The sequence below is a fragment of the Homarus americanus genome, unplaced genomic scaffold, assembly GCF_018991925.1.
Source record: "Homarus americanus isolate GMGI-L3 unplaced genomic scaffold, GMGI_Hamer_2.0 scaffold24260, whole genome shotgun sequence".
NCBI lineage: Eukaryota > Metazoa > Arthropoda > Malacostraca > Decapoda > Nephropidae > Homarus > Homarus americanus.
The window spans coordinates 7,690,924-7,711,342 of NW_024721079.1; the positions used below are offsets into that span (position 1 = coordinate 7,690,924).

The 20,419-nt window shown below is 41.6% G+C and overlaps 1 protein-coding gene across 2 annotated transcripts in view; it reads left to right on the forward strand.

Moving 5' to 3' along the window:
• The window catches only part of LOC121861516 (endothelin-converting enzyme homolog), a 132,179-nt gene that overhangs the window by 93,739 nt on the left and 18,021 nt on the right, over positions 1-20,419 (forward strand). For both annotated transcript variants that reach the window (XM_042359326.1, XM_042359325.1), the window contains exons 5-11: positions 698-819; positions 1,008-1,163; positions 6,469-6,564; positions 7,262-7,432; positions 8,252-8,400; positions 13,070-13,292; positions 18,286-18,409. In XM_042359326.1, coding sequence (XP_042215260.1) covers positions 698-819; positions 1,008-1,163; positions 6,469-6,564; positions 7,262-7,432; positions 8,252-8,400; positions 13,070-13,292; positions 18,286-18,409 — 1,041 coding nt within the window. The remainder of the gene's footprint in view (positions 1-697; positions 820-1,007; positions 1,164-6,468; positions 6,565-7,261; positions 7,433-8,251; positions 8,401-13,069; positions 13,293-18,285; positions 18,410-20,419) is intronic.

Here is a 20,419-nt window from a genome sequence, read left to right on the forward strand (position 1 = left end):
AGATACTTTTTGGGTGTGTGTACATGCCATAAACATGAAGGATAGCCCCTTCTTGGAGTTGGGAAGAACTGGTGATTTTGAGGTAAAAAGCTAAAGGTCAAGATAATTTTAGGTCCTTCTTATGAAATATTTTCCATACATCATTTGAGGTCTTGTATCACACACTCACTAACATTAATAAGTGAGTCCTCCCTGACAAAAGGATTGAGCCCTGTTGAATGGTAGAAAAGAACCTTATTTTGAAAATGAAAGGATAAATGTTTAAGTAATTCTCAAGTTTCACTGAAAAAGAGTTTTTACAGGTCACTTAAAATTCTCTGTCATAAGACATTCACCATACTGGTAGGGAAGGTTCCCCTTTATGTAAGGATGAACTGCTTTTGTCCTTGGGGGTCATGGTGATATATCAGGCACCTTCCATGGTTCTCTTGTATTACCTACACCTGTACTATGAGTATACTGTAGTGCTGTTTCCAAATTCCTCCTTCTTATCATTCCCCCATACTCCCTGTCACTCTATTTTTGTGTGAAAATTAATTGCATAAATAACTTACTTTGTATTTATCGGGTATGAATCTACACAATAAAGTAACTGCTCTTCCACTCCCAAATTTTTGCTTTTTTTAATCCCTAATTCTGCTTTAAAAGCAGATTTTATCACCTTATACTGTATTTTAACTAAGTACTTTACTTGCAGAGTCCACAGCAAAGACAGAGAGCAAGGCAGAGGAGAAAGCTCGTGTGTTTTATCGCTCCTGTATGGATGCCAATAAAACCATCGAGAAACTTGGTAGCAAGCCAATTCTCAAGCTAATTGAGGTAACAATGCTAAATAATATCCTCAATGAAATACTATCATTGCTTAATACAGAAATGGTTAGTTAAGGTTTTTGCTTATTATTCTTATTAAAAAAAATTAGTCATTGACTGGCTGAAAAATAGACATACCTGTACTTTATAAAATGATATTAATTTTTATGTTTTGTTTCTTCTTCTTTTGTGTGTAGGATATGGGTGGCTGGTCCATTACCGGAAACTGGTCTGATGAAAACTATAGTTTAGAAGATGACGTGATCAGAAGTAAAATCGATTTCAACTCTGGTGCATTGTTCTCCTGGGGGGTTGCTGAGGATGACAAGAATTCCTCAAGTCACATCTTGCAGGTAAGTTTGTATAATTAAAGATAATTTTTTTTCTAATATACTAAAATTTGTTTTTCACTTGTATTTATTCAGACTCAATTAAGTGAGGAAAGTAGAAACAAATAGAAAATGTAACAGTTCATTTACTAATATCAACTGATGAGAGATACAGTGTGAGTACTGTACATGTATTACCAAGATAAAATGTGTTGGAGACTGTTAAACCTTCCAGAGTTGAGTGAGAATTTTTTTACCTCCCTTACATAGCTAAGTTGACATGAATACACAGTCACACACACACACCAACTACTGAAAAATTCTCATCCCACAGTTCTCAAGTTCCAAATAAAGATCTTAGATTAATATAGGACTAATAGTGACTTCACATACTAGCTATTCAAATGATCTCGAGATTGGCAAATATTCTCTTAATAACACTTTCCTTGAATACTGTTGATAGATTATTTACTGAAGGCAGCGCAACAAGTGGGGGCAGCAGTGAGGAAAGCAAATTGTTATTTGAGAATTAGAAAACATTCCTTAGAATAAAGATAGGAAAATGCTCCTTCAACTGTACAAATTTTAAATACATCTCTGTCTAGGTTACTGTAAACAGGCATGGAAACTCTACCTCCAAAAAGATCTCACATTCCTAGAAAAGGTGTAACATAGAGCAACCAAGATTTTTCCAGATCTATGTCATCTTGATTATCAAAGACTGATGGCCTTAGGACTAGCATCCATTCAGACAAGGCACAATAGGGCAGATCTCATTGAAACATCAAAATCCTGAAAGGGATAGAAAACGTAAACCCAGGACACCTCTTCCTAATGTCACGCAGCACCAATGTGAGAGGACATAATGGACAAGTTGTCGGTTGGAATTTTTTCCTAAGATGACAGGTCAATGGGTAAAGAAAACACTTAAATTCTGTATGGTAATGATATTTAAAAAAAGGCCAAAAAGTGAAGTAAAAAAATAAGGGTTAAAGTAGCTAAAAAGTCACGTGGCTGCAAAAAGCTCTGTGATTGGTTGTGACGCCACAGGTTGGCTCAAGCCGTCGAGCAGGAGTCTGGAGGCAGCCAGCTGTGGTGTATGTGTTGTTACCAGCAGAAATACAGGACTTGTGGTCATATACAATGTTGATATGCACAGGCATAACTTATTTTTAGGTTAAAATAAATTACTGCTCAAGTATCATCGTGTGTATTTACTTACTGGGTGCTAAAATGATGCAAAAGACCGATAACTCCAACATGGAAATTTTCATCACTGTTCTCTATTTCATGTCTGGAAAAACGTAAGTTTTCGTCACTGATGTCTATATTTAATGTTGTGGAAGGACTAGGGACGACCATGGCCAGGGGATGGGCTTGAGATGACCAGATGAAAGATGTAATTTAACGTGCTTCATAGCTGGATGGCGGAGCTCTTAATAGTACTCTACTATCATACACACATCTACTTTTTGTAAATTTCTTTCATCTGCCTTGATGAACCCCTGGAAGTAGTTGTCCAACCTTTTCGGCTGATCGATTTTGTAAATTAATATTATTAGATAATTAATTGTGCTTTACTGTGCAACACAGTAATGCTATACTGAATATATAAATATTACTAACCACATTAACTAATTCAATGCATATTAGCTGCCCATACTACAAATTTCATAGTATAAACATTCCAAACAATATTGGTATTGTTTTGATTTTGGTCATCTGGGGAACCTTAAGATTCTAACTATGGGATAAAGTACTTAAACTATAAGACACAATATCTCTATGGGATTTCTGTCATATATTAGGTTAGGTTAGGTTAGGGTAACTCTTATCCTCTTCACCACTGATCGGCTCGTTAGCCGCTTGGGCGATCAGTCACGTCTCTGTTACGCACTGTTGGCAAGTACTGGGCATGCATTGGCTCCTAAATGTATCTGAACCTGCTCCAGTGCTTGTCAAGTCTGGTCTTGAAAGAGCTCACACTCGGCACTGTCACAACACTCTCTGGCAGATTGTTCCAAGAGTTCACAACCCTTACTCTGAAAAAGTTACCCCTCACAGTTTTCTGGGCTTGCGGCTTCTTCAATCTTGAGCTGTGATCCCTTGTGGGGCGAGTGTCCGCCAGCTCCAGGTAAGGGCACTCGACTGAGAAGTGCCCTTTGAGATGTTTTTACACCTCAAATAGGTCCCCTCTTTCCCGTCTGCAGTATAAGCTAGGCAATTTCAGGTGCTCTAATCTCTCAGGGTAGCTGAGGTGTCGAAGTGCAGGCACCAGTCTGGTGGCCCTCCTTTGAACATTTTCAACCAACTGACAGTCCCTAGCATATCTTGGGGACCAGACGGGGTGACAGTACTCCAGATGGGGAAGCACTTCACTCTTGAAGATCGTTACGAGGGATAGACCGTCTCGATATCTTAACGACCTTCTTATGAGACCTAATATTATAATTTATGATGAGTTATATTATAAGTTATAAGATTAGCTTAAGTCTTTGCTATCTAAACTTCCCTCTTTTGGTTTCTCTCCCCCATTTTGTTTTCTCATCTCTAGCTTCCTTGAGAACCGATCAATGGCAGTTGTTGTCGAGGGATCGATTTCTCGCTCTTTCTCTACCAATAGTGGCGTCCCACAGGGTTCTGCTCTTTCACCAACTCTCTTCCTTCTTTTTTCAATGATTTACTTCACACTACAACTAATGCTATCCATTCTTACGCTGATGATTCTACTCTTCACTCTTCCTTACATTTTCCCCTTCCTCCTAACTCTCAAACTAGATCTGTTTCTAGAACTGATATTATTACTTCTATCAATGCAGATCTGTGCAGCATCTCTGAATGGGGAGGTACAAACTTGGTTAAGTTCAATAGTAATAAAACTCAATATTTACTAATTACACTTTGTAAATTAGACTATCTCCCACCAATTACATTTCAGGACGCTATCATCCTCCCAAATTCTGAAATAAATATGTTAGGCTCACCATTTCCTCCAATATGTCCTGGAAATCACACATCCTTAGTACAACTAAAGCTGCCTCCCGAAAGTTGGGAATGCTGTACAGTGCAACTTTGTGTGACGCGTTGTCTGACTTGGGGTGTCTTTGAGCGAACCATACACTTAATATTACAATTTATGTATCCTTCCTGTCCATGATTTACAACAATAACTGTAGGTAAAAAGTTACAATATTATACTAATAACACTGTCATGTATTGATACTATGACTAGTTACCAAGATACAGAGCACGATGAACTTAACATGATAATGATAGTGAAGCCTGGAAGGGTTTATATCATAACTTGTGTGTTCGTGCGTATGTTGCCCCGTGAGAGTTACCGTAGGCCTCCATGTGCCCAGGTGGGATGGTTAAAGTATTACACTATAGGTATGTCAAATGAGGAGTGACTGATCCACTTGTAATATAAGGTTTTTGAAATATGGAGTTAAATTAAACACTATTTTTCATATAGTTACGCGAATGATGGGAAATAAAAGATAAGATGGGGTGTGGTGTAAGCGCTGTAAACGTTGTGTGGATTCACTGGGTGGTTGGGAAGTGTTTATTTCCATTCATACTTTCGTAACTACAACCTATGGTAATTTTTCTTCGTCTTCATATATAATGAAAATAATGCAGAGTATAAAATGCCATATACAATATTTATACGTAATATCATCTATACAGCCGTACAATGACTGTGTGTGTTCGTGTGTGTGTTGCCTCGTGATCGTTAAAGTGGGCCCCCGTCCAGAAAGGACACTGTACTAACCTCCAGCACTGACCCAGGTGGGCTAGAGATTATGGTTTCCAAGTGTACATTCAACCGAATAGTGCCCTCTGAGATGTTTATACACTTCAATTAGGTCGCCCCTTGCCCATCTGTAGCATAAGCTAAGCATTTGCAGACATTCTAATCTCTCTGGGTAACTGAGATTCCATAGAGAAGGCACCAGTCTGGCGGCCCTCCTTTGGACATTATCAATCAATTGATTGTCTCTAACATACCTCGGGGACCAGACAGGGTGACAGTACTCCAGACGTGGAAGCTCTTCACTCTGAAGATCTTGAGGAGTGATGTTCCATCCAGATATCTAACCGACATTCTTATAAGACCTTCTAGTTTCGGTGCCTCATTGACCTTCTTCTCACAATGGCCCGAGAACTTAAGTTCATTGTCGACAGACACACCCAGGTCCTTTTCATATTCGGTCTCAATAAATGTAGTTAATTCGTCCTGTTGGGACATGTGATACACCTCCTTACAGTTGGTGTGACCCAGATGTAGCCTCTTGCACTTCGTGACATTGAATCTTAGCAGCCATTTCTTTGACCATTCTCGAAGCTCACAGAGATCTTTCTGTAGTTCTTCACAGTCTGTTTGGTTCTTAATTTCTCTGAATCACTTGGCATTGTCTGCAAACATTTGTATGGAGGAGTGTATAGCTTCTGGCATATCATTTATGAAGCAAACTAACAACAATGGGCCTAATACACTGCCCTGTGGTACCCTGCTTGTCACAGGTGCACATGACAATATTGTGCCATTTACCAACACATGCTGTTTGCGGTCATGCAGAAAGTCTCGGATCCACACCAATACACTTCCCTGAATCTCATGCCTTTTCAATTTAATTCTAAGCCCTTTATGGGGTACACTGTCGATATTTCCACCTTGTTCTAGAATTTGTGTCTAAACATCTAGTACCTTGGTGTAATTGTGTCGAGCAGGATCGTTCCGGCATAAAACCGTGTTGGCAGTCCTTTACAAGGTTGTTTTGTAGTAGATGTTCCATCATGGCATCTCTTATAATGCTCTCTAGTACTTTACACACTGTGCTAGTCAGGTTCACTGGCCTATAATTATTTGTGAAGAGACGATCGCCCTTCTTGAATATCGGACTCACATAAGCCATTTTCCAGTCTTCGGGGACCTTTTGCTCATCCAGGCATTTGCAGAACTGGATCTTAAGGGGAAGAAAGCTCGTTACACAGTTTTCTTAACACTCTGGGGTGTACCATATCAGGGCATTTCACACAGTGGGTGATAGACCTATGGAATGGTTTACCAGTTCAAGCTGTGGAATCAAGAACATTACTGGGTTTCAAAATAGCCCTTGACAAAATTAACAAAAATAATAGAGGGATCCTACACAGTCCACTGGCTTTCTTTCCATGGCTTAGCCACCTCTAGTGGATGACCATTAGGTAAATAGATAAAGAAACAGAATGTGTGTGTGTGTGTGTCATATAGTGTAGTACAGTACAGTTCGTATATGTAAAAAGAGTTTGAACTAATATTTTTCTTTGTTGGTTTTTTATACAGTTTGATCAAGGTGGTCTGACCCTCCCAGCCCGCAACTACTACTTAAACGAATCAGAAAAAGAAGTTGTTGATGCTTACATTGAATATATAACAAAGGTATTGTAGTTGGAAAGAACAGGACAGGGCCTACAAAGGATATATACTGTATTATAATGGAATGAATGGTGAAAATTTGTTGAATTATTTAGAGTGAATAGATATGCTATGTACAGTCACCCACAACAGTCATGTTACCTCTCCTCCTGCACCACAAACCCTGAGATTCAGATTCATGAACCCAAAGCAGTAAACATTGATGTACAGTATTATTCTGTCCATAAATGCTTCGGATTCATGAGTCTGAATCTCAAGGTTCATGGTTCAGGAAGAGAGGCAACAGGACTTTTGTGGGTAACTGTGCTTGTAGTCAATGAGGTAATGAAGTGGAAAAAATATATAGTTGTGAATGATTTACTGGAATGATGTGCAGAAGAATCAACGCTAATGATGTAAAAGTGAACAGTACCAGGTAGGGCGAGAATGATCAGTTGACTAGGACTAGGTAATTTTCACACTATTTCTGAAGACTATGTTGGTGCTGTTTATACTTAAAAAATAAATTTGTTTAACATTTTTTCTTTATAATTTATGAAAGTATTAAAATGATGGGAAGCTTATTGATATTATCTCTGTCATGATTTCTGACATACAACTTTGCAAAAATAAAATTGCATTTCTTGAATCAAAATTTTATACCACTTTTGTGTAAGAGGTAAATCTTTATATTTATAAGTTATTGTATTTGATGCCCCAGGTTGGAGTGCTGTTAGGGGGAGAGGAAAATGCCACCAGACAGGCAGCCACAGCCATATTGAAAATAGAGCATCAGCTGGCTGTCATCACAACCCCAGACGACGAGCGTAGGAATGATGAGGATCTCTACCACATTAAGACGATTGATGAACTAAACGCTATGGCACCATTTGTTAGTCTTTTATAGCTATTTATACAGTATAGTCTCGATTTCCTCGGATTTCCTTTACGCGTTTGGTCATTTACGCGGCACCTGGTCAGACCGGCAATTATTAGTTACGCGGTACATTCCATCATTTATGAGGGAAACGGCGCGGTCAGGGTGCGCACAAGGTCGCCCGGTCAACAAAACATTACCGAGTTCTTCACCCGCCACCCACCACACCCAGCCCAAGTCAACGGTAGTGATAATGAGGATATGGACTTTGAGGGGTTTGACAAGGAGGCCCTGCTAGCCTCTGTGGTGGATAGTGATACAGGTGATACAAGTGATACAGGTGAGGACCAATAATCTGCCCTCTGCCTCGGAACCAACCCCCCATCCCCGTGTGCCCAGCCATATAACGTAAGTGTTAAAAGACCTAATATTATTGATATTTCTCCTAAATATTATTTGTGTGTGCCTACCATCATAAAATTAAGATGTTATTTTTACTACAACGTACGTATTGTGTCGGAAAAAGGGTAGTCTGGGGGGTCGGCCCAGTCTCTATTTCAATTAATCCCATATGTTCTGTTATTTCATTTACGCGTTTCTCGTTTTATGCGAACCTTCACGGGTTTAATTGACCGCGTAAACCGAGACTATACTGTATACCTAAAAACTAGTGATAATAATGAAGATATTTTTGTTAATATTGTATAGAATTAAAAACTGTTAATATGAATTATATGAAACATATTATTCAAAGGAAAGTTCCACAATAACAAGCAGAAAATAAAACTTAGATAAAAAACATGTCTTACAATTTATTTTATCACTACTTTTCAGATGGATTGGGGAACTTTTATTAATAGCGCATTTAATAAAATAAATAAAAAATTTGGTAATTCAAGAAAGGTAGTCGTATATGCACCAGAATTTCTTCAGAGTCTTGCAGATATTCTTCATAATACAACAGACACCAGGGAAGGAATTATGTGAGTTTAGTTCAGTGTTCTCCCATTACCAATGAGGATTTGCCTTTTTCATTTTCATTTGAGATTACACTGACATCATCATCCTTTGGGGAGCAAAACTTAACCCCTCACTGGATGAAGAGTTGGGGCTGCCTTGTCTCCAGGTGGTGAAATTATTTGTACCAATTTTTTCTATTTTATATCTGATCCAGAAATTCATTTTATAACCAGCATGGATTGGACCTAGTCATGTACTGTACTACAATGGCAAGCTTGTGTGTGTGATTCTTAGGTTCACAGGAACTCTCCACTTGTACAGTCGGGGTCAAAAGTCTTGAACACTTAGCATATCTGACATCTACTTCTGAGTTATACATATATGATTGGGATATACTAATAACACTACTTGTTATATTCAGGGGGAGGGTAGTGGAAGCGGCCAGGGGGCAGCAGCGCACCCTCCACCCGCTCTACTCCCCACCCGGGAGGTGGCACCAGCTCCGCCTACCAGACAGGAGGAGGCGAGTGCCGTGTAAACAATGACATTTCTAACCACACCCTGCAAAATGCAGTGTACTTAGCAACTGCTGCAGCTTCTCAGAATGGGGGGAGGGGGGGGCAGGGTTACTAATAAGAGCAGAGACGTTACCGAGAACAAATTCTGGCTTGAATGTCATGTACACTAATACTGACACGTTTCTTGATAAAAGAGAGGAGTTTGAAACATTACTGAAGGTACACCAACCAGATATTGTGGGAATTGTAGAACTGTTGTACAAGAACAGAAGAATCGACCCAGAGGAATGTGAGTTCAGTATTGCTGGATATGACTCCTTTACGAACCTTTCTCAAGAAACTTGCAAGGGGGGTGTGGTTATCTATGCTAGGCAAGACCGTAGAGCCAGCCAGGTGAGGGTACAGGGAGAGGATGTTTTTGAAGAGCCCAAGTGGTGTAAAATTAAATTAAAGGGAGGGGACTTCCTTATCGTCGGGTGTATCTACAGATCCCCAAACTGTGGCCCACGAAATCAAAGGAACTTAAGAGCCTTAATAGACAACGCGGCGATGCTAGCCACCTCCTTATCATGGGGGACTTTAACTATGGCGACATCGACTGGAGAAACGAGTTCACCCCCAAATGACTTGAATAACCCTGCTACTCTTTTTGTAGAAATTCTGAGAGATAATTTTCTGTTCCAACATGTTACAGACCCAACCCATTACAGAAGGGAGCAAACACCCAAGCCACTAGACCTCATCATAACAAACAAGGAGGGTATGGTGGCCAAACTGGAACACCTTGCCGCAGTTGGCACCAGTCACCATATAGTGTTGTCATTCAGATTTAACTGTTACCTAGTTCAGGATAAGGCCAGGCCAGGGTGGAAAGATTACAAGGGAAATTACAACGGGATGAGGGAAGAGATGAGGGGTATCAACTGGCCTGACTCATTAAGGCACAAGAAAGCAGACACTGCACTGAATATCATAACTAGTAAAGTGACCCAATTGATCGATAAATATATACCCCAGACCAAACCCAGTGCCTCTAGGAATACGAGGGGATCCCTACACATGAACCATGTGGCGGTCGACAAAGTTAAGAAAACCTAAAAATTCGAGACGTGGGTTGGGCCAAACGATGAGCAGGACAGGAGGATCTATGCACGAGCCAGAAACCAAGCAAAGATAGAGTTCCAGAGGCTGGTTGCAAGCGAGGTCAACTCAAACCCAAAGGCATTTTACTGCTATGCAAAGTGGAAATTAAAAACGCGAGTAGGAGTATCAGACCTGAGGCTTGAAGATGGTAGTTACGCAGATTCTGACCACGATAAAGCTGAGGCATTGAAAAGCTTCTTTTCCTCGGTGCTCACAAGAGAGGATGCGATTAACCTTCCTGCGTTTGAGGACAGACGGTTCGACACAGCACTGACCCACATTGTGTTCACAGAAGATGGTATTAGAAATAAACTGTCAAAGCTAAAGGTCCATAAGAGTCCCGCCCCTGACATGGTGCGTCCTAGAAGGCTAAGAGAGTTGTGCAACAAGCCCCTGAAGATCCTGTTCTATAAATGCCTGGATGAATAAAAGGTCCCCAGTGAATGGAAAGTGGCTTATGTGAGTCCTATTTTCAAGAAGGGCGATCGTCACTCCATGAACAACTGTAGACCGGTGAGCCTGACCAGCATAATATGTAAAGTACTTCAGAGTGTTATCAGAGATGCCGCAATGGAACATCTACTACGAAACAACCTTGTAAAGGATTGCCAACACGGTTTTATGCCGGGGCGCTCCTGCTTAACACAATTGCTCAAGGTATTGGATATTTGGACCCATATTCTGGAACGGGGTGGTAATATCAACAATATTTACATAGATTTTGCCAAGGCTTTCAACAGTGTACCCCATAAAATGCTGAAAATCAAACTGGAAGGGTGCAGAATTTGGGGAAATGTCCTAGCGTGGATAGAAGACTTTCTACATGACCGCAAACAGCAAGCAGTGTGTGGTGATTAATGGCACGAAATCATCATCCGTACCTGCTACAAGCGGGGTACCACAGGGTAGTGTATTGGGCCCGCTGTTGTTTGTTTGTTTCATAAATGACATGCCTGACGTTGTACACTCCTCCATACAAATGTTTGCCGATGATGCCAAGTTATTTCGGGAAATCAAGAACCAAGCGAACTGTGAAGAGCTGCACAAGGACCTCTGTGGGCTCCAAGAATGGTCGAAGAAATGGCTGCTGAGATTCAATGTCACGGTAAGGATGCGTATCATATGTCCCAACGGGATGAAGAGACTGCACTATTTGAGACTGAATGTGAGAAGGACCTAGGTGTGTATGTTGACAATGAGCTGAAGCTTTCAGGCCATTGAGAGAAGAAGGTAAATCAGGCAAATAAATTATTGGGTCTTATTGGAAGGTCGTTCAGATATCTAGACGGTCCGTCCCCTTAACGATCTTCAAGAATGAAGTGCTTCCCCCATCTGGAGTACTGTCACCCTGTCTGGTCTCCGAGATTTGCTAGGGACTATCAGTTTGTTGAAAATGTTCAAAGGAGGGCCACCAGACTGGTGCCTGCACTTTGGCACCTCAGCTACCCTGAGAGATTGGAGTGCCTGAACTTGCCTAGCTTATACTACAGACAGGCAAGGGGAGACTTAATTGAGGTGTATAAGCATCCCAAGGGGCACTACTCAGTCGAGTGTCCTTGCTTGGAGCTGGCGGACGCTCACCCCACAAGGGGTCACAGCTCAAGATTGAAGAAGCTGCAAGTCCAAAAAACTGTGAGGTCAAACTTTTTCGGAGTGAGAGTTGTGAACTCTTGGAACAATCAACCAAAAAGTGTTGTGACGGCACCGAGTGTGAGCTCTTTCAAGACAAGACTTGACCAACACTGGAGCAGGTTCAGGTACATTCAGGAGCTGGTGCATGCCCAGTGCTTGCCAACAGTGCGTAACAGAGACGTGACCGATCGCCCAAGTGGCTAACGAGTCGATCATTTGGTGAAGAGGATAAAAGAAAAGGAAAAGTAACAGAGACGTGACCGATCGCCCAAGCGGCTAACGAGGCGATCAGTGGTGAAGAGGATAAAAGTAAAGTTGTCATCACATATTATGCCTGAACCACAAAATGTGATACAACTCTCCTTAATACCTAAGATTTTCGGGTACTTACGTGCCAAATACTGTCAAGTGTTCAAGACTTTTGACCCCGACTGTACATGTGAGCAATAATTCAGAAATCCACTAAAATCAGAACACAGAACACTTGAGACAACATCTCTTCTGATGACCCAGTTGTCAAAGGTAAAGAGATGTAAATCTTCACTGCCACAGCTGTGTGTGTGTACTCTTCAACCCATGCAGGGTATAAAACAAGCCCCAGGTGCCAATCACTAATCAACTTCCAGCTCACCTCAACATCCCTGGAGGGATCTGTTACTCAATCCATGCTGATAATAAAATGTGATTTCAGGATGAATACCACATTTATAACTGATGCAGTGGACTAGACAACACAGAATACTGAAGTTGGAGGCATGGAGGCATGACAATGATGTGGAAATGAAAGAAGTGTAGGGCAGAAAGTGCCAGGGTTTTGCAAGATATTATGGATATGTTGAGTGTATGGAAAGTTTGGTAAAAGAGTGCACAGTATACTTCAGAGGCAAATGGTCAGGGAGAGAGAAGACCAAGAAAATAATGAAAGGGTGGGATGAAGGAAGCATTAGAAGTAAAGGAGGTGGATATCTGGGAAACAATAAACCATGTGAATGATGAAAAAATGACACTGAGAGATTTATGGAGATGTCACAAGTTAGAGTGATTGTTAGGAGGTGGGTGAAAGGAGAATATGTATTCTTTTATTATGGATTCTGGCTACCCTGCAGCAATATGGGAAAAGGGTTGCCAGAGTTAAAAAAAAATCTATGATGGACATTATATTAAAACTTTAAAATATTACTTGATTTGAAAAAGCCTAATTTTCAGATATCTTATATCTGACTGCATGTACAGTATAGTTAGTAGAAGATTAACAGAGTTCATCAATCACAAAATTTAATCACTGAGCACAGATTGCATCAATGCAATACCTAAATAATTTTATTACAGGTGAAATACCATGTTACAACTAAAGCAATAACTCTTTTTAACATTACTTTACATCATCTCTTTACATCAGAAATCTCCACAATTACCTGGTGTGGCAGGTTGTCCGCGACTATGTTGGCTTCCTATCGCAAGACTTTCGAGAGGCTGCTAAAGTCCTAGAAAAGGCACAGATGGGGGTGGTTGGGACAGAGGAGACTTGGAGAGAATGTGTCGTGGCTACAGATGCCGCTCTGGGACCTGCTGTTGGAGCAATGTATGTTCGTGAAGCTTTCCATGGAGACTCAAAGGTTATGGTATGTATATAAGGTGGAATAGGTTCAGTAATATACTGTAGTGTATTTAGATTTATTCTTTAAGTAATTATGTTTTGTGTTTGGTCTTATCAATGCAGAATTTTTTTTTAAATTTATATCCTTTGCAATATTTTAGAGAAATCAGACCACTGCCATTTTGAATATTATACATGAATTATCTTTTAGCTATGAGGAATTGATACTGAAATCCTATTACTGTATACTGTATATATAATCCTATAACAAGGAAACTCTTGTAGTGCATCTTTTAAGCCCAGGACATTAGTGGCTGGAATAATGTATGTGAGTTAGTTTGCCTCTCCACTACAACTACTGCCCTTAAAAATGGAAATTTGGAAGCAAAGGTATATGAATTGGGAGGCTATTCGACAGGCAAAAAACTTAGCAAAGAGCAAGACATTTCAGAATGTACTCATTCACCCAGATCGCACGGTAATGCAAAGGGAACAGCACAAGAAGCTCCTGCAAGTCTTGCAGCAGAAGATGGAGGAGTAAAGGAGGAACAGGGACGGGTGTACATGGGTTATATCGAGGGGGAGGGTAGTGGGAGCAAGTGTGCTGACGCAGAGCCAGGGGGCAGCGGCGCACCCTCCACCTGGTCTACCCCTCACCCGGGAGGAGGCACCAGCTCCGCCTACTAGACAGGAGGAGGCGAACGCCGTGTGAACAATGACATTTCTAACCACACCCTGCAAAATACAGTGTACTTAGCAAATGCTGCGGCTTTTGAGAATGGAGGGTGGGTCGGAGTTACTACTAAGAGCAGACATTATTGAGAACAAATTCTGGCTTGAATGTCATGTACACTAATACTGACACGCTCCTTGATAAGAGAGAGGAGTTTGAAACACTACTGAAGGTACACCAACCCGATATTGTAGGAGTTGTAGAGCTATTGTACAAGAACAGGAGAATCGACCCAGAGGAATGTGAGTTTAGTATTGCTGGATATGACTCATTTAAGAACCTTTCTCAAGAAACATGCAAGAGGAGTGTGGTTATCCATACTAGGCAAGACCTTAGAGCCAGCCAGGAGAGGGTACAGGGGGAGCATGTTTTTGAAGAGTTCAAGTGGTGTAAAATTAAATTAAAGGGAGGGGACTTACTTATTGTCAGGTGTATTTACAGATCCACAAACATTAGCCCACTAAATCAAAGGAACTTAAGAGCCTTAATAGACAATGCAGCGATGCTCATCCCTAGCCACCTCCTTTTCAGGGGGGACTTTAATTATGGCGACATCGACTGGAAAAACGAGCTCACGCCAATTGACTTGAATACCCGATAACCCTGCTACTCTTTTTGTAGAAACTCTGAGATATAATTTTCTGTTCCAACATGTTAAAGACCCAAGACCAGAGGGAAGCAAACACCCAAGCCACTAGACCTCATCATAACAAACAAGGAGGGTATGGTGGCCAAACTGGAACATCTAGCCCCAGTTAGCACCAGTCACCATGTAGTGTTGTCATTCAGATTGAACTGTTACCTAGTTCATCATAAAGCCAGGCCAAGGTGCAAAGATTACAAGGGAAATTACAACGGGATGAGGGAGGAGATGAGGGGTATCCACTGGCCTGACTCACTAAGGCACAAGAATGCAGACACTATGCTGAATATCATAACTAGTAAAGTGACCCACTTGACTGATAAATGTATACCCAAGATCAAACCCAGTCCCTCTAGGAATACGAGGGGACCCCTACACATGAACCATGCGGCGGTCGACAAAGTTAAGAAGAAAACTCAGACATTCAAGGTGTGGGTTAGGTCAAACAATGACCAGCACAGGAGGAAGTATGCAAGAGCCAGGAACCAAGCAAAGTCAGAGTGTAGAAGGGCTGAAAAAGAATTCTAGAGGCTGGTGCAAGCGAGGTCAGGACAAACCCAAAGGTGTTTTACCGCTATGCAAAGTCGAAATTAAAAATGCGAGTAGTAGTATCAGACCTGAAGCTTGAAGATGGTAGTTATGCAGATTCTGACCAGGACTAAGCTGAGGCATTGTACAGCTTCTTTTCCTCGGTGTTCACAAGAGAGGATGCGATTAACCTTCCTGCGTTTGAGGACAGATGGTTCGACACAGCACTGACCCACATTGTGTTCACAGAAGATGGTATTAGAAATAAACTGTCAAAGCTAAAGGTCCATAAGAGTCCCGGCCCTGACATGGTGCATCCCAGAGTGCTAAGAGAGTTGTGCAACGAGCTTGCCGAGTCCCTGAAGATCGTGTTCTGTAAATGCCTGGATGAACAAAAGGTTCCCAGTAATTGGAAAATGGCTTAGGTGAGTCCTATCTAAAAGAAGGGCGATCGTCACTCCACGAACAACTATAGACCAGTGAGCCTGACCAGCATAGTAGGTAAAGTACACCCTGTACTTGAGAGCATTATCAGAGATGCCGCGATGGAACATCTACAACGAAACAACCTTGTAAAGCAGTGGTTCCCAACCTTTTTTGGCTGCGACCCTAAATTTCCCAACAATATGGTGTTGTGACCCTCAGGCATATAATATATTATATAGCTTGAATGTTAAGCAAAAATTTCTTTATGACTTTATGATAAGTACTGTACTATATTTTTAAAATTGTCTGAGGGCCCTTCTCGACCTTACTGAGGACACCCCATGACCCTGACTTGGGTCACGACCTGAGGTTGGGAACCGCTGTTGTAAAGGATTGCAACACGGTTTTATGCCGAGGCGCTCCTGCTTAAGACAATTGCTCAAGGTATTAGATATTTGGACCCATATTCTGGAACAGGGTGGTAATATCGACAATATATACCTCGATTTTGCCAAGGCTTTCGACAGTGTACCCCATGAAATGGTGAAAATCAAACTGGAAGGGTACGGAATTCAGGGAAATGTCCTTGTGTGGAAAGAAGACTTTCTACATGACCGCAAGCAGTGTGTGGTGATTAATGGCACGAAATCATCATCCGTACCTGTCACAATTGGGGTACCACAGGGCAGTGTATTGGGCCCGCTGTTGTTTGTTTGTTACATAAATGACATGCCTGACGCTGTACACTCCCCATACAAATGTTTGCGGATGACGCTAAGCTATTTCGGGAAATCAAGAACCAAGCGGACTGTGAGGAGCTGCAGAAGGCTCTCTGTGATCTCCAAGAATGGTCGAAGAAATGGCTGCTGAGATTCAATGTCACGAAGTGTAAGAGGGTGCACCTGGGGCGTACCAACGGTAAGGAGACGTATCATATGTCCCAACGGAATGAAGAAACTGCACTATTTGAGACTGAATGTGAGAAGGACCTGGATGTGTATGATGGCATTGAGCTGAAGTTTTCGGGCCATTGCGAGAAGAAAGTTAATCAGGCAAATAAATTGTTAGGTCTTATAAGAAGGTCGTTCAGATATCTACTGTAGATGGTCCGTCCTTCTTAACGATCTTCAAGAGGGAAGTGCTTCCCCATCTGGAGTACTGTCACCTGTCTGGTCCCCGAGATATGTTAGGGACTGTCAGTTGATTTAAGATGTTCAAAGGAGAGCCACCAGACTGGTGCCTGGACTTCGACATCTTAACTACCCTGAGAGATTGGAGTGCCTGAACTTGCCTAGCTTATACTACAGATGGGCAAGGGGAGACCTAATTGAGGTATATAAGCATCTCAAGCAGTGCCGGATTTAGACCTGTGGAGGCCCATGGGCAGCCTCTTTGTGGAGGCCCCCCTCATTATAAGTACCCAAGAGGGTGGGGTGGCGAGTGAAGCGAGCTTAAACATCTGGGAGTTCTGGGGGGCTTACAGCACCCCCTGGGAAAATTTTGAAATTTGAACACTTCTTTGGAGAATTTTGAAGCCATATGCAGTTATATTGAGGAAATTAGAACATTGAGAAATGTTTAATTAACTGTATATTTATTGATAGTGTACAAATTCCCAACACACACACACACACAAAAGTGAGACATGACTGGAGTCATTCATGTGGTTTCAAGTCGACCAGCCCTGATATGTGGAGGCCCCCAGATTGTGGAGGCCCCTGGGCAGCTGCCCACTTTGCCGACTCCTGAATCCGGCCCTGATCTCAAAGGGCACTACTCAGTCGAGTGTCCTTACTTGGAGCTGGCGGACGCTCGCCCCACAAAGGGGTCACAGCTCAAGATTGAAGCAGCCGCAGGTCCTGAAAACTGTGAGGGGTAACTTTTTCTGAGTGAGAGTTGTGAACTCTTGGAACAATCTGCCAGAGAGTGTTGTGACAGCACCGAGTGTGAGCTCTTTCAAGACCAGACTTGACCAACACTGGAGCAGGTTCAGTTACATTCAGGAGCCAGTGCATGCCCAGTAAATTGCCAACAGTGCGTAACAAAGACGTGACCGATCGCCCAAGCAACTAACGAGCCGATCAGTGGTGAAGAGGATAAAAGTAAAGTAAAGTGAGGGCTGCAGTAGGGATGTAAACTAATTACATGTATTAGATAAGTTCCAAACTACTAATGTTGTGGTTTTCCAACCTATAGGATTAGTGAGCACATTACACAAGTTAAAACTAAGTTACAATACCCACATCAACTAGTTCTTACTCAATACGTATTAAATAATTTTCCAAAATTAAGCCAAGAAAGGTTTAATGTACTGGTATATTGAGTTTTTTTTATATTCTTATTATTTGGACATAAAGCAATGAATATACTGTATACAGCTACTCCTCGACTTACCATTAGTGATTGCGCTGTGTACTGACAAAATTTTCGTTTGTAATTCCCTCTAAAATGACTGGCAAGCTTAAAAGTTAGAGTTTTGTGGTGCTGAGATGAAAAAGAGACACCCATTTTAGATTTTCTATGTAGTATTATTTTCGCATTTTCGACTTATGACCAATTCGACCTACGACCTGGAATTGGATCCCTAACCCCGTCGTAAGTCTGGGAGGAGCTGTACAGATATTTACTATAATGTAATAAAAAATAAATATTAAGAAATTTAGTAATATAATTTTAATATTATTTCAGGCTGAAGAGATGATCAAAGGAATCCGTAAAACATTTAAAGAAAATTTGGAGTCTGTGCACTGGATGGATAAAGCAACTCTTAAAGCTGCCATACAGAAAGCTTCTGCTATATCAGAGATGATTGGTACAGTATTTTATGACTTAACGTTTTATCAGTGAGTCAGGTCCAGCATCCATACTACTAAACCTCTGCCCAGAAGAGATTTATCTTTGCCAGAGCTTTGACATGTAACTCCAGGCGGACAGTGAGTTTGATGCAAGCAACTCCTCTCCCAGTTGCATCAGGGTCAAGTTAGTACTGTGATTCAAACCTCCAATCTGGCTGTGATCTTGGGGACTCATGTGGCTTAAATAGGTTCAGACATTCCAAACCAGGGTTGTTGATTTTTTATTAATATTTTTTTTTTTACCAAATAAAAAAAATATCTGAGTTACCAGTACAGTACAGTGGTCCCTCGGTTAACGAGCACAATCCGTTCCAGCAGGTTGCACGTTAACCGAAACCATTGTTTCAATGGGTTTTTGGGTAATTGGTTCCAGCTCACCGAAAATTGCCTAAATTCAACAAAAATTTTGGAAATTGATACTTACCTTGAGGTGTGTATGTAGAAGGCTCCTGGATGATGATGCTGATGTGAATTTGAAGTGGGAGGAGGAGGAGGAGAAGGGAGAAGAGAAGGAAGTGGAGGTGGAGGAGAAGCATTTTACTGCTTCTTGGAAGGTGAGTCACCTTCCAAGAAAATGTCAGGAACCTCTGGATTGACATTTTCTCCACCATGAACATCCTCTCTCCTTCTTGAAGTGGAAGGCTGAGGGATAGCATCTTGTTCCCTCTGCCTTTTACTGAAGAAAGTGTTAATTGTGGTCTGTGGGGCATCTCTCCTCCTCACCATTAACTTATGTTTAAAGAAGGAGACCATTGAGTCCTCAACATGACACAAAGTTAGTTTAGTTTTTCCACATCTGGGTGCTTTGAAGCCAGTTCCCTGAACTTCTCCCAGTGGTAAATCACATCTTTCAACGCTTTAGTTGACATATGGTCATCACTTTCAATTTCCTCCTCACCACTGTCAGCCTCTAACATCTCATCCAGTTGCTTCAAGTCATCAGGAGTAAGTTCCTCCTCATGAGACATCACAAGCTCTTCGACATCATCCTCTTCAAGGCCCAATGACTGACCAATGGACACAATATCCTGGTCCAACTCTGTTTCTTCCTCAAATCCCTCAAAATCATGGACTACTGATGGCCACAGTGCTTTCCATGAAGAATTGAGGGATATAGTTTTGACTTCTTGCCATGATGACACAATCAATTTTACAGCCTCCAGGATGTTGAATTGTGTCTTCCAGAACTGTTTCAGTGTTAGTTCAGGATCATTGGAAGTTGCCTGATGACACTTCCTAAACATTTTCTTCATGTACAACTTCTTGAAGTTGCTGATCACATTTTGGTCCATTGGCTGTGATTGATGTTGTGTTGGGAGGCAAAAACAACACTTTCACAAAGTCAAATTGATACTCCAAAGTTCTGGCAAGTTCAGGGTCATGACCAGGAGCATTATCCATGAGGAGAAGAGCCTTTAAAGGGAGTTTATTGGTGGTTAGGTATCTCTTGACAGAAGGGCAAAACACATCAACAGCCCATTCATTAAAGAGCTGTCTTGTCACCCATGCCTTACGGTTGGACTTCCAATAAACTCCAAGCTTTGTTCTTACCACTTTCTGTTGCTTGAACACCCTGGGGTTTTCAGAGTGGTAGACAAGCATAGGCTTCAGTCGGAAATCCCCTGAAGCATTGGCACCAAGCAATAGAGTGAGACGGTCTTTCATGGGTTTATGCCCAGGTAAAGAGGCTTCATCTCTGGTGATGAATGTTCTTTTGGGCATCTTTTTCCAGAACAGCCCAGTTTCGTCCACATTGAACACATGCTGTGGAAGATAATTTTCTTCTTCCATCAGTTCTTTAAATTCCACTAAAAACTTTGCTGCCCCTTCCTTATCAGCACTAGCAGCTTCACCATGCCTAACAACACTGAGAATGTCACTTCTTTTTTTTTATTTTTCGAACCAGCCTTTGCTGGCCCGAAAATCTTCAAATTCTGTACCTGAAAAACCAGGTTGATCTGTCTTTA